Raw genomic sequence first — 19,933 nt, forward strand, 5'->3', positions numbered from 1 at the left:
GACTAAATCACACAGCACACACTGCAGACACTCCCACCCCCACCCCCATTAAATGTGCCTTGTCCAGGGAACAAATTACATTACATTAACTTCTGACCACAACTAAACAAAACACAACACGTGACATACACACGCCTGTCAAATAACCATAACTATACTCCCCATGGCTTCGGCCTTCCTACAGCTTTCCTATGTGTTTGCATATGCAACTTAAGCACTTCTATGCTAATACAGCTTTCACATCCCATGTAAAGTCTGCTTACAGCTAAGCGCCATACCCTGATGCTCCCACAGATAAAACAACTGGCACACATCACAGACACTCCCACCTCAGAGCACAAATGAACAGGACACAACGGCTGTCTTACTTAGCATCGGTCCTGATGCGAGGCCTTCCCGCTCGTCTGTTGGTCCCCGCAGCCTCGTTGCTCTCCTCCTCCTGGATGTAGCCGCCCTGGCCGTTGACGGGCTGGAAGGAGAGGTTCCGCCGTATGTCCCGCTTGGTGTGGTGCGCCCTGAAGCCCAGGCCCTCTGTGCTGGCGGAGCGGGTCATGCCTGGCTGAACCGGCACCACCTCGTCGTCAAAGGGGATCTCAAAGGAGATGCCGTGAGCAGAGGACCTGGGTCAGGGATGAGGAAGTCCGTTCATGATATTTGCTAAATTACTTAAAGCTCCATTTAACTAGAAGGTTCTCTCGGAGAGAGCAGACCTCTGCCAAGACCAATGCATCCTATCCTGAAAACAGATCCTGGATCCACCCCTTGATGTGAATCCGCACCAAAATGTAATGGGTTATTCCTTGGCTCATGTTTTCACCCCTTCACCAAGTTTCATGAAAATTGATCTGTTTGTTTTTGCATAACACTGCTGACAGACAAATAGATGAAACAAACAGACTGACAGTCAAACATTACCTTCTTGTAACAATAACAAGATACTATTACAATGAACTCCTACAATTTACTCTATTATAATTTAATTATATTATAATGTAATTATAATTTCAAATTTTATAGTGAAGTAAAGTGAAAGCCCCTGGGGAACAATGGTCACACTCACCATATTTGACATTCATTAAATGTTGTAGATGCACTCAATAATGCATTAACTATAGCAACTGATATTAGAGAGTAATGCTAATTAGCTGTAGTGTTGACACTCTTTTAGGTTTTTTTTGCATGTTTAGGCCGACCAATGCCATGAAGAATGTTAATTAAAAGATCCTGTACACACACTTCTTTCCTCTATTTTACAAAATAGCTTTTTCATGTTAAATGCATGTAAACATATGTAAACACATTATGTAATATTAATGAATGAAAGGTTAATGTAAAGCGTAATCACCGTTTCTCTTTGGGCCATGTTCCCACACAGCCATCCACATAAGACATAGAGGAAGATCGCTTTATTAGAGCTGCAAGGAAAAACCCTATTAAAACTCTTCTGCCCAAAATGACACTGTGCAAAATAATCTGCATGTATATTACTTTAACAGTAAGATCATTTTAAAACCTGCAAGACAGCTGCAAAAGATTTTTTTTTAGAAATACAGTAGTTGTTCACTTACCTGAGGGTTTTGCATTTGGTTGTGAGCTGTTAGAATTTAAAACAAAAAAAGAACATGTTTACCAAGATGTTTAAAAGCAACCAGGTAAACAAACAATACTTCAGCATTTTGAGCTAGTTTAACTGAACTTATCAGCAAAATGATCAAAGTGTGCACACTATGTTATCAGCTAAACGGTAAACAGCAGAGTAAACATACACACCTTGAAGGCTCAGGACTACATGATCTCTCCATGAAGCTAGGTTTGTTTTTGGAAATGGGAGCCATTTTTGTTGACGACTGTGTCGGCTCTGAAACTATCGAAACCAAGACCAACAGTTACGCTATTAGAAAACTTGCAAGACACACACACACACACACACAGACAAATGGTAAGTAGTCTGTAGTTGGACCTGCTCACCTTTGGCATCGAGGGAACGGGGCTGTACAAAGGAAGGCTTCACCACTTCAAACCACCAGAACAGTTCGGCCATAAACACAAGGTAGTTACTCTGCAGGACACACACACACACACATACACACACACACAGCCAGCAGAGACCAATGAGAGAGGATAATGGATACAAATCAAATATGTGTCCTCAGAACAAATAGGACAGTGTGTGTGTTTTCCCCCAAACAAGAGTTACTGTGCTCCGATTGCAGTTGCCAAGATTGTCCAGAGGATGTCTCCTCAAGCCACAATTCATCTAATTAAAACAACAGTAAACAACAGACCTTTGTCACACACATTGCAACTCATTACTTACACTGCATCAAGCTGAATTTGCCTGTTTGCCTTTCAGATCTCTGCCGTTGCATAACCTCTGTTTTCAAGAGAGGCCAAATCAAGTCTGACCCGTCCTCACCGCATGACAGTCCAAATATGATGTCAGCAAGAGACTTTTATAGCTTTGCTATCTTAAATCAGACCATTTTCTTATCCCTTTGTCCTTCTTTGTGAAATTCCGATGCTCTTAAAACCATGTGACTGTACCACTGAGAGCACTGCACTATACAAACCCTTTACTGTGCAAACATATTCTCTCAGTAACAAACAGTAGAATAAGACCCCTTCATTAAAGCGTTTGGCTTGTGTTTATGAATTGAAATTAGTCTGTGTGTGTCTGTGTGTGTACATCTGATGAGTGCTGTTGCCTTTCACAGCCAATACGAGGCAGGCACAACTGGTTTATATTCACGAGGCATAGAGGGCCTCCAGTATGCGGTGTGGGACGAATGCCTGAATACCACAGCTCTGCCAACTCTGTCTGTCTCTCTCTCTCTCACTCTCTCGCTCTTTCTGTTTTTCTTGCTTTTTCTCTCACTGTATCTTTTTTTGCCCTCCTTTTTTTATATCTCTCTCACTTTCACTTTCTGCCTTTTTCTCTTCTTTTTTTTTGCCAACTCTGTCATTCTCTCCCCCTATTTCTCTCTCTCTCTCGTTCCCTCTCTCTATCTCTCTCTCTCTCGTTCCCTCTCTCCTCCAAAAGGCTTGATGCCAAGTGTCATGTGCCTGAAGCCCGCTTTCACACTTCTGCTCTGTAACAAACTCTTGTTCTATCTCAGGGCCACCAGGCTGCTGCACTTATGAAACTCAGAACTATGCAAGAGAAGGAAAGAAAATGTGCAATGCTGAAATGTAAACTTTAAAGACGCCCCCAGGCAAAACCGTAACTGTATGTTCCGTTTCTCTAGTAAGTTTTAGGATTATGACCATTTAATTGCCAGTACTCCGGCTACTACCCTGTCACTGGAATGTATTACTTTATTCCTGTCATTGAAATATATATCATTATTCCTGTCAATGGAATATATATCATTATTCCTGTCACTGAAATATATATCATTATTCCTGTCACTGAAATATAAATCATTATTCCTGTCAATGGGATATATATCATTATATACATAGAGGTGAGATCAGCATCACTTAGAAAATGAAAACATTTAATGAAAACTTTGTAGTATTTGTCTTGCCCTGAATCCAGTTCCATTTGAACTGAGCCTGAACTTCAAAAATACACAACTTTCCAACATGGCTGTTGCCGGGAGACAAAAACAGAAACAGACGCAGGACATATATATAGAAACCGATGAAAAAATAAAGGGGAAAAAATCAGCCATCCGAATCTATCCTCGGGCAGGGAGAAAGTTCAGCCCAGAGGGAGCGAGTGTTCTCCTCATGCTTTGTTAGGGTGACTCAGCCTCTCATTGGAGTTGGCAGTACAGTAGGCCATACAGACACACACACACACACACAAACACACCCTGTGCTCAACACCATTCCCTCTTTCAGTTTCCTCACCTCACACAACCTCATTCAAACCTTGCGTGACTCACTCCCTCCAAACGGTAATTTCCTAAATACTCATAAGACTTCTTCAGTCGCTACTTTTTAAATGTGTCTGTGTCTGTAAACACCATGCTCCTCTATGCTCTGTTTAGAGCAAACTACACACACACACACACACACACACACACAGCTCTACACACTACCATTCATAGTAGTTCAGTTTGTCCATTCCATTACTTGTCTCTCATCTGTGGTTTTGTGTGTAATTTCCATGCAATTCAATATTTTCATAAACTAATCCAGGAACAGTTCTGCTCCTGCTTTGCTGCCAAAACCAGAATCTTAAATCAAAGTCAGACACGTCTGTAAATCTGTCTTGAGCACACTGAGTTTCAGCAGTGTGCCTAATTTGTGAAGTTAGTTCTTCAAAATGTTTATCTAAATCAACTAACTAGGGCAGGTGCTTATCAACACTAAGATAATGTGTCCAGTACCCAAAGAGTCTCTTTATTACCATGTGTTTACACTTCCTGAACGTAAACAGCTTTGCATAAAATCATCTGCTGAATGGCATAATGATAAAATGTTTGACTTTCCTGACAGTAACGGGTTTTACATAAAAGCGTTTCCCAGGCCTACCTTGATGGAGGAAGAGGCGTAGAGCATGTCCTCCAGGCTGAAGTGGCAGCAGCAGTTGAGGTTCTCGCTGCAGAACTCCTGCACCAGCTGAAGATTGTACAGGCTGTCTGCCAGAGACATGGTCTCCTTCAGGCAGATATCTGAGGGAGGGAGGAAGAGTAGGGGAGGGGAGGAGCGGAGAGGGGTGGGGTAGAGGCACGCACACACACACACACACACACACACACACACACACACACACACACACACACACACAACAGTTAGTGACGTCACACAGAATAACTCTCTCACACACTCACAAGACACGCTAAGGGTGTGGAAACTCCAGGCCCCCTGTTTATCTTTGAAAGCTGAAATATGGAGGCTGGCCTACTGAGACGCTCTCCTCCTCCTCTGATTGGGCTCGCCTGGAATCTAACCAATGTTTGTTTGGAGGTTACGTCATAACCTGGTGTCAGCAACAGCACATGGTCCTTAAAGCTATCTGCGTCCACACAGGTCTCACGAGCTCGAGCAAGGAAGCGGACATCTGGTTTATCTCTCAGTTAATTTCCCAAAGACTTCGACTCTGTTGTCCACTTCCTGCCCACTGTGTGACCAAGGCTTTGTTCTCTTATCAAACAGTCCACTCTGGGAAGGCCAAAGATCAGAGGAGGTTTCAATCTCTTTGTTTCCTACTGTGGACCCGCCACCCCCCAGCTCCATATCTACTGGTGCTGACTAGCTGTGCTGAGTGCTGGGGAGGTCAGGTCACTGGGAGGGGGGGAAGCTGTCGGGTCCTATCAGCAGCTCAGGGTGCTATGTGCCTGCTACTAAACCCCCTCTGGCTCAACAGAGACAAACTCATGACTGACAGAATACATGCCTGAACACACGGACAGTGCAAGGGCACTAACGCAGGCAGCATCAGTATTAGTGCTGATGTCTGATGTTATACATCATTCTTTATTCCACACTTTCAGATGTAAATACATTTACATAATAGTAAGGTCTGGTCAAACAATTGGACAAGAGGCATTCCATGAGCGGGGATATCCTGGCACAACTCCACCTTAACTTTTCACCTAAACCATACTTTAACCGTTGAATTGTATGTCAACATTCCATTCATTCAAAACAAGAGAGCAGAATAGCAGGAAGCGATTTTTTAAAGTTACATTTTTTTTTTTTTTAAGATTTATTTTTGGGCTTTTGTGCCTTTAATCAATAGTGTAGTGAAGAGTGGGACAGGAAATGAGAGGGAGAAGAGCTGGGGTGGACAGGAGAAATGACATCGGGCCGGATTCGAACCCGGGTCCTCCATGGCGGTCAAGCCCAAATGTGGTCGGGGCTACTGCTTGCACCACAGTGCCCCCCTTTAAAGTTACATTTGACAGTTTTGGAGTGAGAAAACTTGAACTATTTTCAAGAAAACTAAATCTGGTGTCGTAAAAACGCAATTAGTCAGTAGTATAACTGTTGTATGAAAGCAATATGACACTCGTGTTCATGGTGCTGTGATTACCTGCAGCACTTTGCCTCTGGCCTCGTGCCTACAGACGAATCACAGCCGTGGGCATATCATTTAACAACCCCACTCTCACTCTAGCATATTGTTTGAACATACTAGCAACAGAATAAAAGTGAATATTGTTCTGTTTTCATTTAGTCTTTTTGCAGTATGATTACTCATGATGCCTGGTGCAAGCACAGCTTGACTTCACTCCTTTCGTGTGAATATACCACAATAATAGCAAAAAGTACACACTGTTCCAGTTTCAGTGAATGTAACATCACTGATATGCCTAACGTAAAGTCAAAAAAAGTCAAAAAGATTTCAGTTGACAGTAGATAAGATCATATCTGTGGCTGCCACTGTGTCATTTTAAAGGAGTATTAGCTAACCTTCCAGCCTGACAGAGGTGGGGCAGTAGAAGTGGAGCAAGGCAGCCAGGGCGCAGCCATCTGTGTTGTCCTTCAGCAGGTTGTCCACCAGGGGGAGGCAGTGAGCTGGCCTGGGCTTGATGTCCTCCCTCCTGTAGCGCGACTGCAGAGGGAAAACAGCCCACAGAGACACTCAGACGGAGGCACAACAGAGGCACTTACACACACAACCCCACTTCACCACCTCCACAATGCAAATACATACACAGACATACACAAGCATACAAGGGCATGCATATGGACAACACTCATTCAAACAATACACACACTCTCTCTCTCTCTCTCTCTCTCTCTCTCTCTCTGTCACACACACACACACACACACACGCAGTTTGCTCTTCCCCTCTTTCACACACACAGACACACACACACTCTCCGTCTGTCTCACACACACACAAAAACACACAGAGGTCTCCGGAGCGGTTTAGTTGTGAGTTATTTATCCACTGCAGGGCAAAGAGGGGCAATGACCACAGCAGGGGGAATTACAGCATGCAGAGGAGGGCACTAGAAGCAATAACATCGTCATTAAGGCCACAGAACCCTGTGCCTTATAGACTCTATCTACTCTGACATCAGGGTCTCCCTGAAAACACATTTTACTCTGCATCTCCCATTAGTCATCTCTATTGTTCTGCCTTTGTGTTGATATAAGGGGAGCGATTCCATCTCTGGGTCCCGTACAGTTTAAGGAGAAGTGTTAATCAGTCTGTCAGAGGGGGGGCATTCTGCACTGGGCTGCACTTCTGCTGAGTAGTGGGAAAGAGAGAGAGAGAGAGAGAGAGAGAAGAGAGAGAGAAGAAGAAGAGAGAGAAAGAGAAAGGAAGAGAAAGAGAAATGTAGAAATTAGTCTAGACTGAAAGCACCTTCCATTAACCTGAGCTCGAAATAATAAATTGTCCTAAAGTGGGCATCCAAGGGGTTGATTTAGACTCTAATAATGCTGCTTTGGCAGAGAGATACATTAAAATACATTAAATCTGTCTACGCCTTTGAGATACCATAACTCTCCAGCTATACATCACTGTATTCATGTTTTAATTATCAGTCCAGTCATATAGACTGTGAAGCTGTCAGTGTGCATGGGAGGCATTTGTCCAGCTATGAAGGAGCTCCATACAGCTATCTGAGTTTCGGCCTACATTGCTTCCACATCCACTTTTGTTTTGACTGTTTTTAATCAGATATTTCATTCTGAACCAAACATCTGTGATCTGTTAAAGGAAAGAATGGCCATGTTTGTCTAACGTGTTTTTCTTTGAATGAAATGCACAGTGTTAGTGGCTTGGGGATAATATGTGTGAACAAAAAGCACGGATTAAACTATGACGGTCCACTGGAGGGGAGTGTGGGAAAGGGGGATCACAGGGGGAGGAAGAGGTCAAATCGAAAGAGAGGGGGGCAATCTTAGGGTGGGGTATCAAACTGGGAATGGGTTTGGGCTGGGAGTCAAGGTTCAGGGGTCAAATTTATGGAGGGGCATCAAACTGGGAGAAAGAGCTCTGGGATGGGCAAGACTGGGGTAGTTTAGGTTCCCCTGGTTCACACATGCACCAGGACACCGACAACAAACCAATCAGGGGAGGGGAAGGGGGCAAAAAACACAAACATGGGGGGGGGGGGGCAGGGGGCAGGGACAGGAAGGAGAAGTAGAGAACCTGATGGTGGGACTTACAGGTACCAGTTTCCAGTACCATTTGGCTGAAGACTTGGGCCGGGAAATAAGACGAGATGACACCAAATACAAGAGTGACAGAAGGGAGGAGAGAGGAAGAGCCATTAACATTGCTGCAGTGTCATTGGTCAATCGGTGAGCCCTATTCAGATCCAAGCATAGAATCAGAGTTGAGTAGAGTGGATGGAAGCACTGCTCTTACATGTTCTGTTACAATGATATACCCAGTGCTATACCCAGTATTACTGCTATGGATACCATTTAACGCCTCAAATGCTCAAATCAAATCAAAGTCACACACAAATACATTTTATGCCACTAAGTTATCTAACGGTTGTGGTTCGAATAAAAAAAATCAAGAAACAAAATATGTAATTAAGTCCCTTCTACTCATTTATAATTGTATGGATTCAAGGGTGCCAAGGGTGCCATGGAGAGTGCAAGGACTCCTATACAGTCTTAGAAAAAGAAGGCGCAATCACTGAAGCAATCCCCTGGGGTTCTTGCAGTTGGGGAAGTTTTATAGGGACTTTACGGAACCCTTTGGAGAACTACTTTGAAGTGCCACTTTGAGATTTTGCCCTTCATCTTTCCAGCAGTTTTGCAGCCTTGAGCTGTTCACGGACAAGTGCTACTCTAACCCTGAAAACGGCTGATTACGGAAAGGCACTGACCTTGATCAGCTGTGGATCAGAACCCGATCAGAACCTGACCGGAGCCAGTCCCGTTCCAGAGTCAGCTATTATGTTGACAGAGGGACCATCCCCTTTTTAAAGAACACAGGAGAAGCCTTTATATTCTAAGATTGCATTTAACAATAACTGCAATGGAAAATTACTGTAAGTGTTGATTTGGGTCTCAGTCTCACCCTGATCATACCCAAACCTCATCATGACCTTAAGTTCAGGACAGACTCTAGATCAGCATTCCTGCATTAGGCAGCTTCATGAAGGTGAAGACTTCATGAAGACTCTTAACACAGCATTCTGCGTACTTACTCTGCATTTGAACTAGGATGCAATCTAATCTAAGAAGAGATTTGAGATTTGCTTTGAGTTTATGTTGAGGGCCTGATACAGCTAAGCAGAGCTCTATTTAAAATGTAATTCAGTGGACAATTTATCAAATATAATTTTGCTCCGTAGTCACTGGCACCAATGGAGGTGAATGGTGCTTTTATATCCCTCTTTTACAGGCCTGCTTTTTGATGAGGTGGTGTCTGGTGCTCAGTACTTAGGTAAATTAGTTCAGAGTTTAAAGCAATAGTGGTATAAGGAAGATTACTGTAAATGTAATCTACGGGTGCTGCTCATTAAGCATATAATATAAAAATGGAGAGAGATGGAAATATTTCCCTTCTTGATCACCACTGAGGGATTTAGTGCTCTCGGTAGAGTCTGAAGCCTGTGAGGCAGCCAGTTGAATGAGAAGGCTCAGGGAGTAAATCTGTATTAAAGCAAAACTACCCTGAGCCTTAAGGCCTCACGCAGGCACACACGCAGGCACACACACACACACACACACACACACACACATGGCATATTGACGCATGCGCACACAGACACACACAACTAAGTGTAGTTCAGTCCAAACTGAGGTGTGGATTGTTGACTGTGCAACCCCGATCAAATTAAGTCTTGTGTCCCTTCAATTGGGTAAATCACCTTTGGTTAGATCTGTGAAGAAACAACTCACAGCAACATGGCCTGTCCTGACCTCTCCAGATCTCCTCTTTCCCCTCATCCAGGAGTCATGAGCCTTTTGTTCTTTCTCTCTCTCTCCCTCTTCTGTCTCTCTCTTCCTCATGTCCCTTACCTTCTCTCTCTCTCTCTCTCTCTCTCTCTTTCTTTCCCTCTCTGATACAATGGGCCTCTTCACAGAGATATTCCCACAGCCCCTGCCTGCTGAAAGGCTTCTCCTGCCATGAGGAGGTGATTGGATTTTGTTGCAGCTCTTTGATGGGCTATTGAAGGTCTGACCGATGTCCTCAGGTTGTCCATGGGAAACTCTCTGCTCTTGTAACCCAACCTTTACACAATAATGGCTTTAGTTTTAAATTGTCTTACTTTACCTTGATGTTTATGTATGTTTTATCTGATTTACTTTGTTAAATACAGCTAAGGATATAAAATAGATCATGGACGTATTTGAGCCTTCAACCAGGTCGGATCATTTTGATACTGTTTGTGGTTGTTGTTGCTTAATTGGGTTTATTGTGGACAAAACACAAACAGACTATGGAGTTACACGGCTTCAAAGGGCTTCTGTACTGTGTGTGTGTGTCTTTCTATGTGTGTGTGTGTGTGTGTGTGTGTGTGTGTGATCTTGCTATAATCCACCTTGCATTTAGAATTTGATGACATTTTACAGAAATAACAAAAAGGTGAATGAGTCTTCACTACATCTTTTTTTTGTGTAAAGATTTAATGGTGATCCCCACTGCAACCTCACAGAGAGGAGACGGTCATGCAGTTCAGGTAGATCCATGCATCTGACATCTCACAAGTCTTAAAATATTCAATATTCAATATTTCTGCACTTTACCCTGGCAATCATTTAAAACAATTCTGCCAGAAACACACACAGTACCGTATATCAGGCCAACAGGTCGTGCGACGCAGATAACAGCTGACTTCTGGAACAGATCTGCCCTGGTTCTAGTGCAGAACCGTTCTACAGTGAGCAATTATTCTGTAAAAATATGCAGGAGCAGCGGGCAGGAGAAAAAAAGAAGCGCTCACTGTTTCCTGTGTCTTGGCCTCTTGTGCTTTTCTTTCCACCGCTCCGACTGCACTTGACCAGCCCAGAGAGAGAATGAGATTGTCTCACATGAGACAGGTTTGTTGTTCTTGGCCGAGCATAGAGGGGAGGTAGCGGAGGAGAGGGGAGTCTGCTCTTAATGAGCTCACAGTGCGTGTCAATAGTTCCTATAAACCAACAAATTCAGTATCCACACATTACCCTACATTCAGTGTTTTATGTGTCAAACTTATATGTCATCTCAGGGATTTAGTTCGGTAAATTAACTGTTAAACCCTGTGTTTGCAAACTGCCCTGTAAAGTACAAGATGTAGTAATGCGTTTTCTTTCATGTAAATTATTAAATGATAGGACTCCATATGTTCTTCAAACATATATACTTAATGGTATGCTAATATCTGTGATTCATCTCCTGCTGTAACACGACATTTTCTGTGTGTGTGTATGTGTGCGTGTGTATGTGTGTGTGTGTGTGTGTGTGTGTGTGTGTGTGTGTGTGTGTGTGTGTGTGTGTGTGTGTGTGTTTATGTGTGTGTGTGTGGGGGTGTGTGCGCGCGCGTGTGTTAATGTGTGCGTGTGGACTCACTTTCTGGGCTCCAGTGTTCTCCCCAGGGGGTGCCTCTCTGGTCCTCTGGTCCTGCTCCAGAATGTCTCTCAGATGCTCATTCACCTGGACAAACACACACACACACACACACACACACACACACACACACACACACACACACACACACACACACACACACACACACACACACACACACACACACACACACACACACACCAGGTCATGTTATAAAACCTCTTATGTAATGGTCAGTCAGCTGTCTCCTACTGCTCATTTAAATATTGATGTGGAGATGGCAAACAAGGCCTTATGAGTCACATGTTGGGTTCAGACCCTTCAAAATAATCCGCCGAAGAGGAGAACATTTCGGGAGGAGAAAAGAGATATTCTGTTCTTCTCTGTTGACATAGTGTAATTTTCCTTTCAACTTTTGTTCCAAACGTGGTTTAAAACACAGCCATTTTTCAGGCAGTTTAATGTGCACGTTTTAACATTTTTAGATCGTTGTACAATGTGTTCTCCTGATGATTCCATGCTTGACTACTCCCCGGTATCCAGTCTGTGGCAAAGGGCAGGGCTCTATAATAGACAAAAAAATCTAAGATATGCAACAGAAAATGTCTAAATCCCAAGACTTCCCCACCCCCACCTTTGAGCTTATTTCCTTTTCTTAGGGGAGTCCATAGCCAGCAATGCAAAACACTGGCTCTAAGGCAAAGCTCTCCAACCGCATGGCACGCTCGAAAAAGCCTGAGGAGCTTTGCTTGTGACTGTGTGTGTGTGTGTGTGTGTGTGTGTGTGTGTGTGTGTGTGTGTGTGTGTGTGTGTGTGTGTGTGTGTGTGTGTGACTCTATGTGCATGTGTCATTGTAACCTCTGTGCTGGAGCAGGAAGCACATGAGCTTCTCCTCTGTGGAATGTAAACAAATACGTCCATTTTCAGCTTGGCTAGTTGAAAAAAATAAATAACCCCTCCCCACTCCCTACAGAGAATAAGAGACAACCCTATACCTACAGCACATGTAACATTCCAATGCATTTCATGATATCGGCGAATGAATCTCCCACTCAGTAAGTTAGGAGATAATGTGTGTGTAATTTGAGAAATTACATCAGGCTCACTAGAGGCCAGTCTGAGCCAAGTTCAAACACTGTGTGAACTTGGCTCAGAGTGTCTGATGATTTTTAATTGTGAAATAATTCCCAAACTAGTGGAGCGCACAAGAAATATAATTTCTAATGGGTTAAAGGACAAGCTCGTTTGGTTAAAGGGCTCAAAGCTAGTGCTAACAGCTGCTAGCTACGGAAATAGGTCTAGCCCAAATCTGGCCATCATCTGGCCCAGATCTGGCGCAGTTCTGCCAGACCCATGCAAGCACCAAGCCTCTATCTGGGAGCCTGCCGATGCTAGTGGTCCATGGCTGCAGGCCACAGCCTTCAGCTGCTATCCTTTTAAAACCCAAAGTCAAATCCCCTAAATCCACTGTTTAAAAAACACAGCGATAAAATCCAGATGATTGTAAGCAGATCTAAACTTTAATCACGATTAGTTTAAATCAGGATTTAAATGGGGCATTTATGAGCTGCCTCAATTCATAAGGCTGGTAAGTCTGGGCCGGGATTTGATCCAGATGATAGATTTGTGGACTCTCTTCTGGTATATGCATGAGTCATCTACAAAACGCCTCAATTTTTCTTTAAGCATTTATTTCATTTAATTTTATATATCTAAAAGAACATTATTTTCTCTATCTTTGAGGCCTAAACCCAAGTCATCGTGCCAATGAGCAGTGTAGTGCAGTGTAGTGTGTTCACCAGCAGTGTAGTGTGTTCACCAGCTGAGTGTAACGGTTTCCAAACTAAAATAATCTCTGAGGGTCACTTTTCCTTGTGTGACAGACACAGGAGAATCTTAGACATGTCTGTCAGTTTCCTGAGCAGCTGGTCTCAGTGACCTGGTGGGAGTGAAACTTCAGCCAGCGGTGGCCTCCTGGGAGTCCAGAATTCCTCCCGCTACACTCTCGACCAAACTCAAGATTCTTCTGATGCCGGACAGGATATAAGGGATCTCTTTTGGGGGTGGAGGCAGTGGGGGTTGGGGGCAGAGACTAACCTTGTTTAGCCAGATCGTCACAGCATCCTCTGCATCGTAGGGAATGTCCTCGTCTGGGAAGAGCGGACAGTATCGCTGAACGCAAGAGAGGACGCGCTCCACGCTCACCATCTCCACCGTGTAGGCCATCATCAGCGTGTCAATCATCGCCAGGTGGCAGCTCTGAAGCAAAACAAACCCGCCATCTTTAATCTTGTTCAATTGAAAGGGACTTATTTAATCCCTGTCCATGTTTTAGGACTAATGATTTTATTTAGACTATGGCTGTGGTCAAATAGTCTTTTTTGCTTAGGAAGGTTCCTAACTGAGATAAATGACCTGGAAGTATCTAAATGGCAGCCCTGATAAAAGCTGGTCGAACTCTCTAAATGTTTAGGAAAGGTGCTTGAATGATTCCTGTCTTATATCCTTTAGCATAGGGTACACTAGACCATCCTTTATGGAAAGGAAAGACTACTGCCTTACAATTTCTTGCGGCAGCAACATTTAAAGACCCACGTCAGCAACATCCACTGTTGCATAATTACGTAGTCTAGTGTTAGTGCAATCGGATTCTCTTAACACTGTGATTGTCTTTTCCTAAATCTTAATGAATTCTCCTTCACCTCTTTCCTTGACCTCATGACGTTTTCCATCAAGGTCAAGGAAAGTGGTTAGAAAAAGACTTAGAACGTGATTAGTCGACCGCAGCCTCTGTGTTATAACAAAAGAGACACTTTTTAAAAAGTCAAGTTGCTTTATTTGGACAGTCAAAGAGCTGTTTCTTTTCCTCTACTGAAACAGGAAGCAGAGAGCAACACAAAGACTGACATTCTGCTGGCCTTTCCAATCGCATTCCACTCTGTTCTAGGTTAAACTCCGCCTCTTCCTGTTTGCTAAGTCTCCAGGCCTTTTACTTACTGTGGCAGGATAGTGTTGCAGGCACACTAATGTGGCTGCAAAGGGTTTGGGAGTAGCTAAGGATGTCTATTTAAGGTACTGTGCTCTATAGTAAAAGTGCACAATTTTATCTTTAGGCTAATGGCCTTTGCATACTTCTGTGCTTGTGAACTCAAAACCCATTCACATAGCGCCAGTGGTATAAAAACAAATGGCAGACAAATACTGAAATGGCCTTTTAAACTCGCTTGGCTCTCCACAAAGGGTTTTCTGTCTTTCCAAATCTCTCTCATGATGCTGTTATTTCAATTACGTGCGATGTTACACTCAGGGCAGCATCACAGCCACTAGGAAACTCCCAGGCAAAAACACAACCTAACAGACTGTGACTCAAACACGGCACTCAGTACACAAGCCTCCATTCAGGCCCCAAGCAACCCCATAAAGGAGCTATTTCTGTTTACCAGTTTACTAGATCTTTGTGTTTCCCATCGAAGGAAAATCCACAGCTGTTCATGTCTATACATGCATACACTTATGCATGCACACAACCATACATGAATGCAGCCACAAATAAATCCATATATACAGAACATGCAACTATACATTATCATACATACACATGCATACATACATAGGTAGATAGATAGGTAGAGATATATAGTTAGATAAAAACCAAACGATGTAGAAATACTATGAACAGTATATACATGTGAACTACTTTGCTTGGTCAGTTGAAGGACAGTCATGTGAAACTTCGATGTAAACGGTATATATGTCTATACGCTGTACTAGGACTGGGCCATACATGCCGCGATAGACAATAGCTCACTTGCATTAAGACATTTGTTAGATAAAAGTTTCGATACATTTGGTTGGTTAGATGCAAATTTGTCAGCACAAAAAACACATATGAATACATGAAGTTCGGTTGCATGAACAAACCCAGAGCGTGCTTTTTCCCTGACTAAGAAACAGCCAATCACATCTCTTGATTATGTTGTGTGCCACAAGAGACACATAAACAGCCAATCACTTATCAGCTGTATTGCCCGGTTGCCCTCTCCACAACAACAAGCAGAGTTGAATGCTAGTGAAAGATGAGAGCAGTTAGGAAAGAAGCAAGGAAGATTAACAGGTGAGCTCACAAGGATGGTAGTTTTTAAAGGTTTGACTAGATCAGAGCACAGTTGTCTAGAAATTGTGTAGTTTTGACCAAGACCGAACCTGTTTGATCTGACTAAACTAGAGACTGACTAGCACTACTCCAGTTGACTTCAATGAAACTGGTTATTTCAATATGGCATTGCATCAAGTTCAAAAGTTTATAGTTTTAACAACTATGAGCGGTTGTCATAGTTTAAAGTGAAATTTGTGGAGTGCACTTTGGCTACATAAATGGATTTAGGCTGTTGAACTTAATAAAGTACCAGGAGCAAATGGCGCCTGGAGCTGGCATCTCTCTCCAATGGTTGCAGCTGCACCTACATTAGACCCGTTATTCAATTTAATTCAATTGAAATAATAATGTCAATTTCCCATTTATCGCTGGACGGGATCACTGGTGTGGAACTATTTGCCTGTCCATGAACCACGTGACCGTTCAGCGACATCTGTTGACCTTACTCTCGGATTTGATCATTTCAGCTGCTTCCACCTACTGGAGCATGCAACTTGTAATCAGTCACCTCCTGCTTCTGCTAAATCTACAGCAACAGCCCATAATCTACAATGAAGTGGTACTTAGCTGCAATGCCATATGATAAAACATTCAAATGTTTTTTTTTTAATATATATATATATTAAAGTAGTTAAATTAAAGTCTTAAATGATTTATGAATGAATTAAATGATTAACCCCACTAAAAACTCATCTCTGTGCCTCAAAAGTATTTTTTTTTTATAAACAAAATACCTTCATGGCCTTAACATGTCTTGGATGCAGCTCTGCACCTTTGTCTCGTTTAGTATTCACGGATCTATGAATATGCAAATTACTCCAGCCTCTATAACCAGCCACTCCCCTGCGGTGCTAACTCTGCTCCTCAAACACACACATTTTTTCCAGCGCATACACTAGACTGACAGATGGAGAATTGTGAGGAGCAATTTGCTGAATTTTACAAAAAGTCTACTGGATTCAAAAAGTGAACTGCACCTTTAAAATAGCTATTTAAAATGTATCAATAAGTATTGATATCGACTACTATGATCCTAAACGCACAGAACCATTTCCCCCTTATGTGTTTAATCAGCGGGAGGCCAGTGGAGCTAAGGAGTGTATAAAGCTGAAGCTACTATGGCTGGATTAATGTCAGCGCCTAATGACACTTTGCAGTCTGACTGACCTCTGCAAGGCACACGCTAGACATGCAGTCATGCGTGGCTGGGAAAATGCTGCAGTGTGATGATACGTGCAGTGCTGTATGCAGAGGCCCAGACCTCAGGACAGACCGCTAGCATGCGCTAATGTGTATATAGAGAAAAACAGTGTAACTGACTGAAGAACCGGTTTTAAAACTTTAAGCTGATTAAGTTTCTCCATTTTCGTAATTAAAACACAAAACAAACCCAGGTTCAAATAACCCGACAGTCATTAAAACAAAGTGCTAACATGATACAGGACATGTATGGGTATTATCTTACTAAGGACATAACACAGAGAGGACTAGGCTGATTGTACTCCACTAGCATGGCCTAATGTGTTGATATAAAGAAACAGGTTATGTCACCCTGAACAGCTAAAATTGCTGTAACTATTTAAAATGTGTAACTGCTGGTGCAGTAATTGAAGACAAACTCAAAGCTTGATTAGCACTAAGACGTGCATCTCCAGAGGTAAAGGCCACTGTGCAAAGCTCACTGCTGCATGGCCGTCTGGTCAGAACCTTCCTATCCAGGAAACCCAGCTTAAACTGGAAAACTACTGACTCACAAAGTCAGCACAAAGTAGCCTAACCAAACACTGAGGAGCACCAGGCCATGTCATTCCATGGCCAGAGAAGACACCTGGCAAATCCACATCCACTGCAGCAATGTGGGTCTCACAGCAGTGTGTCTGTCTGCTCTGAACTTGTGGACTCTGCGTAACATCTTTGGCTGTGGGTGCAGCTGTAATGTTTTCTACTTGGGGGAGAGTGTGACGCTGGTGCTGGTTTAATGTGGGTAAAACACACACAGTTCAGCAGCCCTGAATAAACAAGGCCCCTTTACAGGGCAAGTGTGTGTGTGTGTGTGTTGTTTGGTGAGCTGTAAGCTTAGCATGGCTTTTGGTCAATACAGAGCAGGTTCAGTAAGAGGCCTGACTACATTATGCTTTTTTATTATAAACATTATGGAAAAGGGTTTATTGTAAACGAACGCCTGGCCATCGAGTAGTTTAACACAATGTTTATGTGGATGTGATCCCTAAAATAAGTAAAATTGCACCTGATTATAATTAAAATAATTATTTTACCTCACGGTCACATCACCTAACTGACTATCAAATAAACAGTACTCACATGCGGTACGATATGATAAAAATGATACCAAAACAATTTACATTGCTAAGGTTCGTGCCAAATCCTCCTCAACAGCATGCTTCCTCAGTTAAAAGGAAAACCCTCCATGTTTTATTCAGATTCACTAAGAGGGGATGTGTGTGTGAATGACATACTGCGAGTGCTTAAGAAGACTCCAGCGAGATCAGAGAGGCTTCCTCGCGTGCAGAGACTGGATGACTTCAGTCCAGACTAACATTACTCCACCCAACTACTCTTCTTTCCACACGTTACAAACACTAGTAAGTATATCTTCCTTAACTTCTTACCATCTGTGAAACAGCACTGTGTATAGTAAATAATGGATTTTCTGAAGGCCACTGGCCCTGGAGTAATCCTCTTGGACATAATTGCTTGTGTGTGGCTGTCTAGGCATCTGCACAGACATGTCACGGATGGACTCACGAGGGACACAATGTCCTTATATGGCCCTCGGTCTTTACAACAGCGTGCATACAGGGCATAGTACATACATGGCTAGGTGAACACTCACTGTGGACAGACCACAGAGACACAGAGGGCTGTTTCTCTGCTGAAAAGACTATTTTAATTACATTTCCATTTCACTGTCTAGCTGACTGTGGCAGTTAATGGTGTTGTAAGGGTAGATGGACCTGGAAACTACAAAAAGAGCAGCTCAGGAATAAGGGAACCTGAGGACCCCTCGTTACCCAAACAAAGGCCTAATCAGGCTTTAAATCAAAGGCCATATAAACAGCATAATGTAAATGGAAAACACATGGCAGCTCGATAGTGGCCACTCACTGTGAGAAAAAAAGATCTTGGCAGAGATCAGCAATTTCTTTGAAGTCGCGCTAATCATGAGAAACACACTGCACTCAATATGGGCCAGCCACAGTTTCTCATTTTAACATGTTAACTGTTATTCATTTAACTTGGCTCCTACATGGATGTATAGTATAATGTCTGCAGTTGTTGCTTTTTCTTATCATCTGGGGGACCAACTTTAACTTACTGTATATGAGAGAACCACAAGTCTTCTAATTCTTTTAAACAGGCAGCTGTATACCTACCAAAGCCCCCTGCAAAGCATCTCAAGCATCTTAACCTGTCAATTCTGACCATATTCTGAAAGGTTAACTTCGCCTTGTTGTACAGCACAGCACACAGCACAAAATCACATGCAGAAGGACGGAGCTATCTGTGTGTGTGTGTGTGTGTGTGTGTGTGTGTGTGTGTGTGTGTATGTGTGAACACAGGGAAGCCTGACAGTGCATCCGTACAGACCTCACCCTGGAGTGAAGTGGCTCTTTTAAAAGCGTGCTGTGACCAGATAAATGTGTCGCACAGGTTTGTAATGAAAGCAACGCACCAGAGCTGTCTTAGAGACTCTCAGTGGCCTGAGTACAAAAAAACAATTAGCCCTGTCTGTCTGTCTGTCTGTCTGTCGAGCTAATGCCACAGGGAAGGATGGGGTGCCTCCACTATGACTTAGTAAGTAACACTGACAGAAAGAGAGAGACAAGAGAGAGACAGAGAGTTAGTTAGGGAAGGAAAAGGAGTGAGAGACAGAGGGAGACAAACCTGAGGAAAAAGATGAAGGATAGAGGAAGAGGGAGAAAGATACATGAGCAAAGAGAAGAGAAGGAGAGAAGAGAGAGAAGTAGGAAACTGAGGGAGAGTTGGAGAGAGAGAGATACAAAGAGAGAGAGAGAGATACAAAGAGAGAGAGAGAGAGAGAGAGAGAGATAAAAAGACAGAGAGAGAGATTTATAGTGCCCTTCTTCCCCATATCTGCCAGCACAAACTGAAATGGGGGGGGGGTAATAGGGTGGACGTCCTCATTGCATGTCTGTTCTTGCGCACAGCAGACTCCGCCTTCTGCGATACCGCAGCGCATACACACACACCCACACACATATACACATTCACAAAGACACACACTCACATTGGCACACACACACATATATTCACACTTCTCTCTCTATCTCTCTCTCACACACACTCTCTCTCTCTCTCTCTCTATCTCTCC

At 43.2% G+C, this 19,933-nt stretch overlaps 1 protein-coding gene across 5 annotated transcripts in view; it reads right to left on the reverse strand.

The window, feature by feature from the left end:
• The window catches only part of camsap2b (calmodulin regulated spectrin-associated protein family, member 2b), a 36,150-nt gene that overhangs the window by 8,399 nt on the left and 7,818 nt on the right, over positions 1-19,933 (reverse strand). For 3 of the 5 annotated variants that reach the window (XM_012835165.2, XM_031559443.1, XM_031559445.2), the window contains exons 3-12: positions 13,521-13,682; positions 11,427-11,510; positions 8,081-8,113; positions 6,367-6,508; positions 4,483-4,622; positions 1,969-2,059; positions 1,771-1,864; positions 1,569-1,594; positions 1,346-1,415; positions 369-620 (exon numbers count right to left, since the gene is read on the reverse strand). In XM_012835165.2, coding sequence (XP_012690619.2) covers positions 369-620; positions 1,346-1,415; positions 1,569-1,594; positions 1,771-1,864; positions 1,969-2,059; positions 4,483-4,622; positions 6,367-6,508; positions 8,081-8,113; positions 11,427-11,510; positions 13,521-13,682 — 1,094 coding nt within the window. The remainder of the gene's footprint in view (positions 1-368; positions 621-1,345; positions 1,416-1,568; positions 1,595-1,770; positions 1,865-1,968; positions 2,060-4,482; positions 4,623-6,366; positions 6,509-8,080; positions 8,114-11,426; positions 11,511-13,520; positions 13,683-19,933) is intronic. The other 2 variants (XM_031559446.1, XM_031559444.1) reach the window with 1 other exon arrangement.

This window comes from Clupea harengus, chromosome 22, assembly GCF_900700415.2.
Source record: "Clupea harengus chromosome 22, Ch_v2.0.2, whole genome shotgun sequence".
Lineage (NCBI taxonomy): Eukaryota > Metazoa > Chordata > Actinopteri > Clupeiformes > Clupeidae > Clupea > Clupea harengus.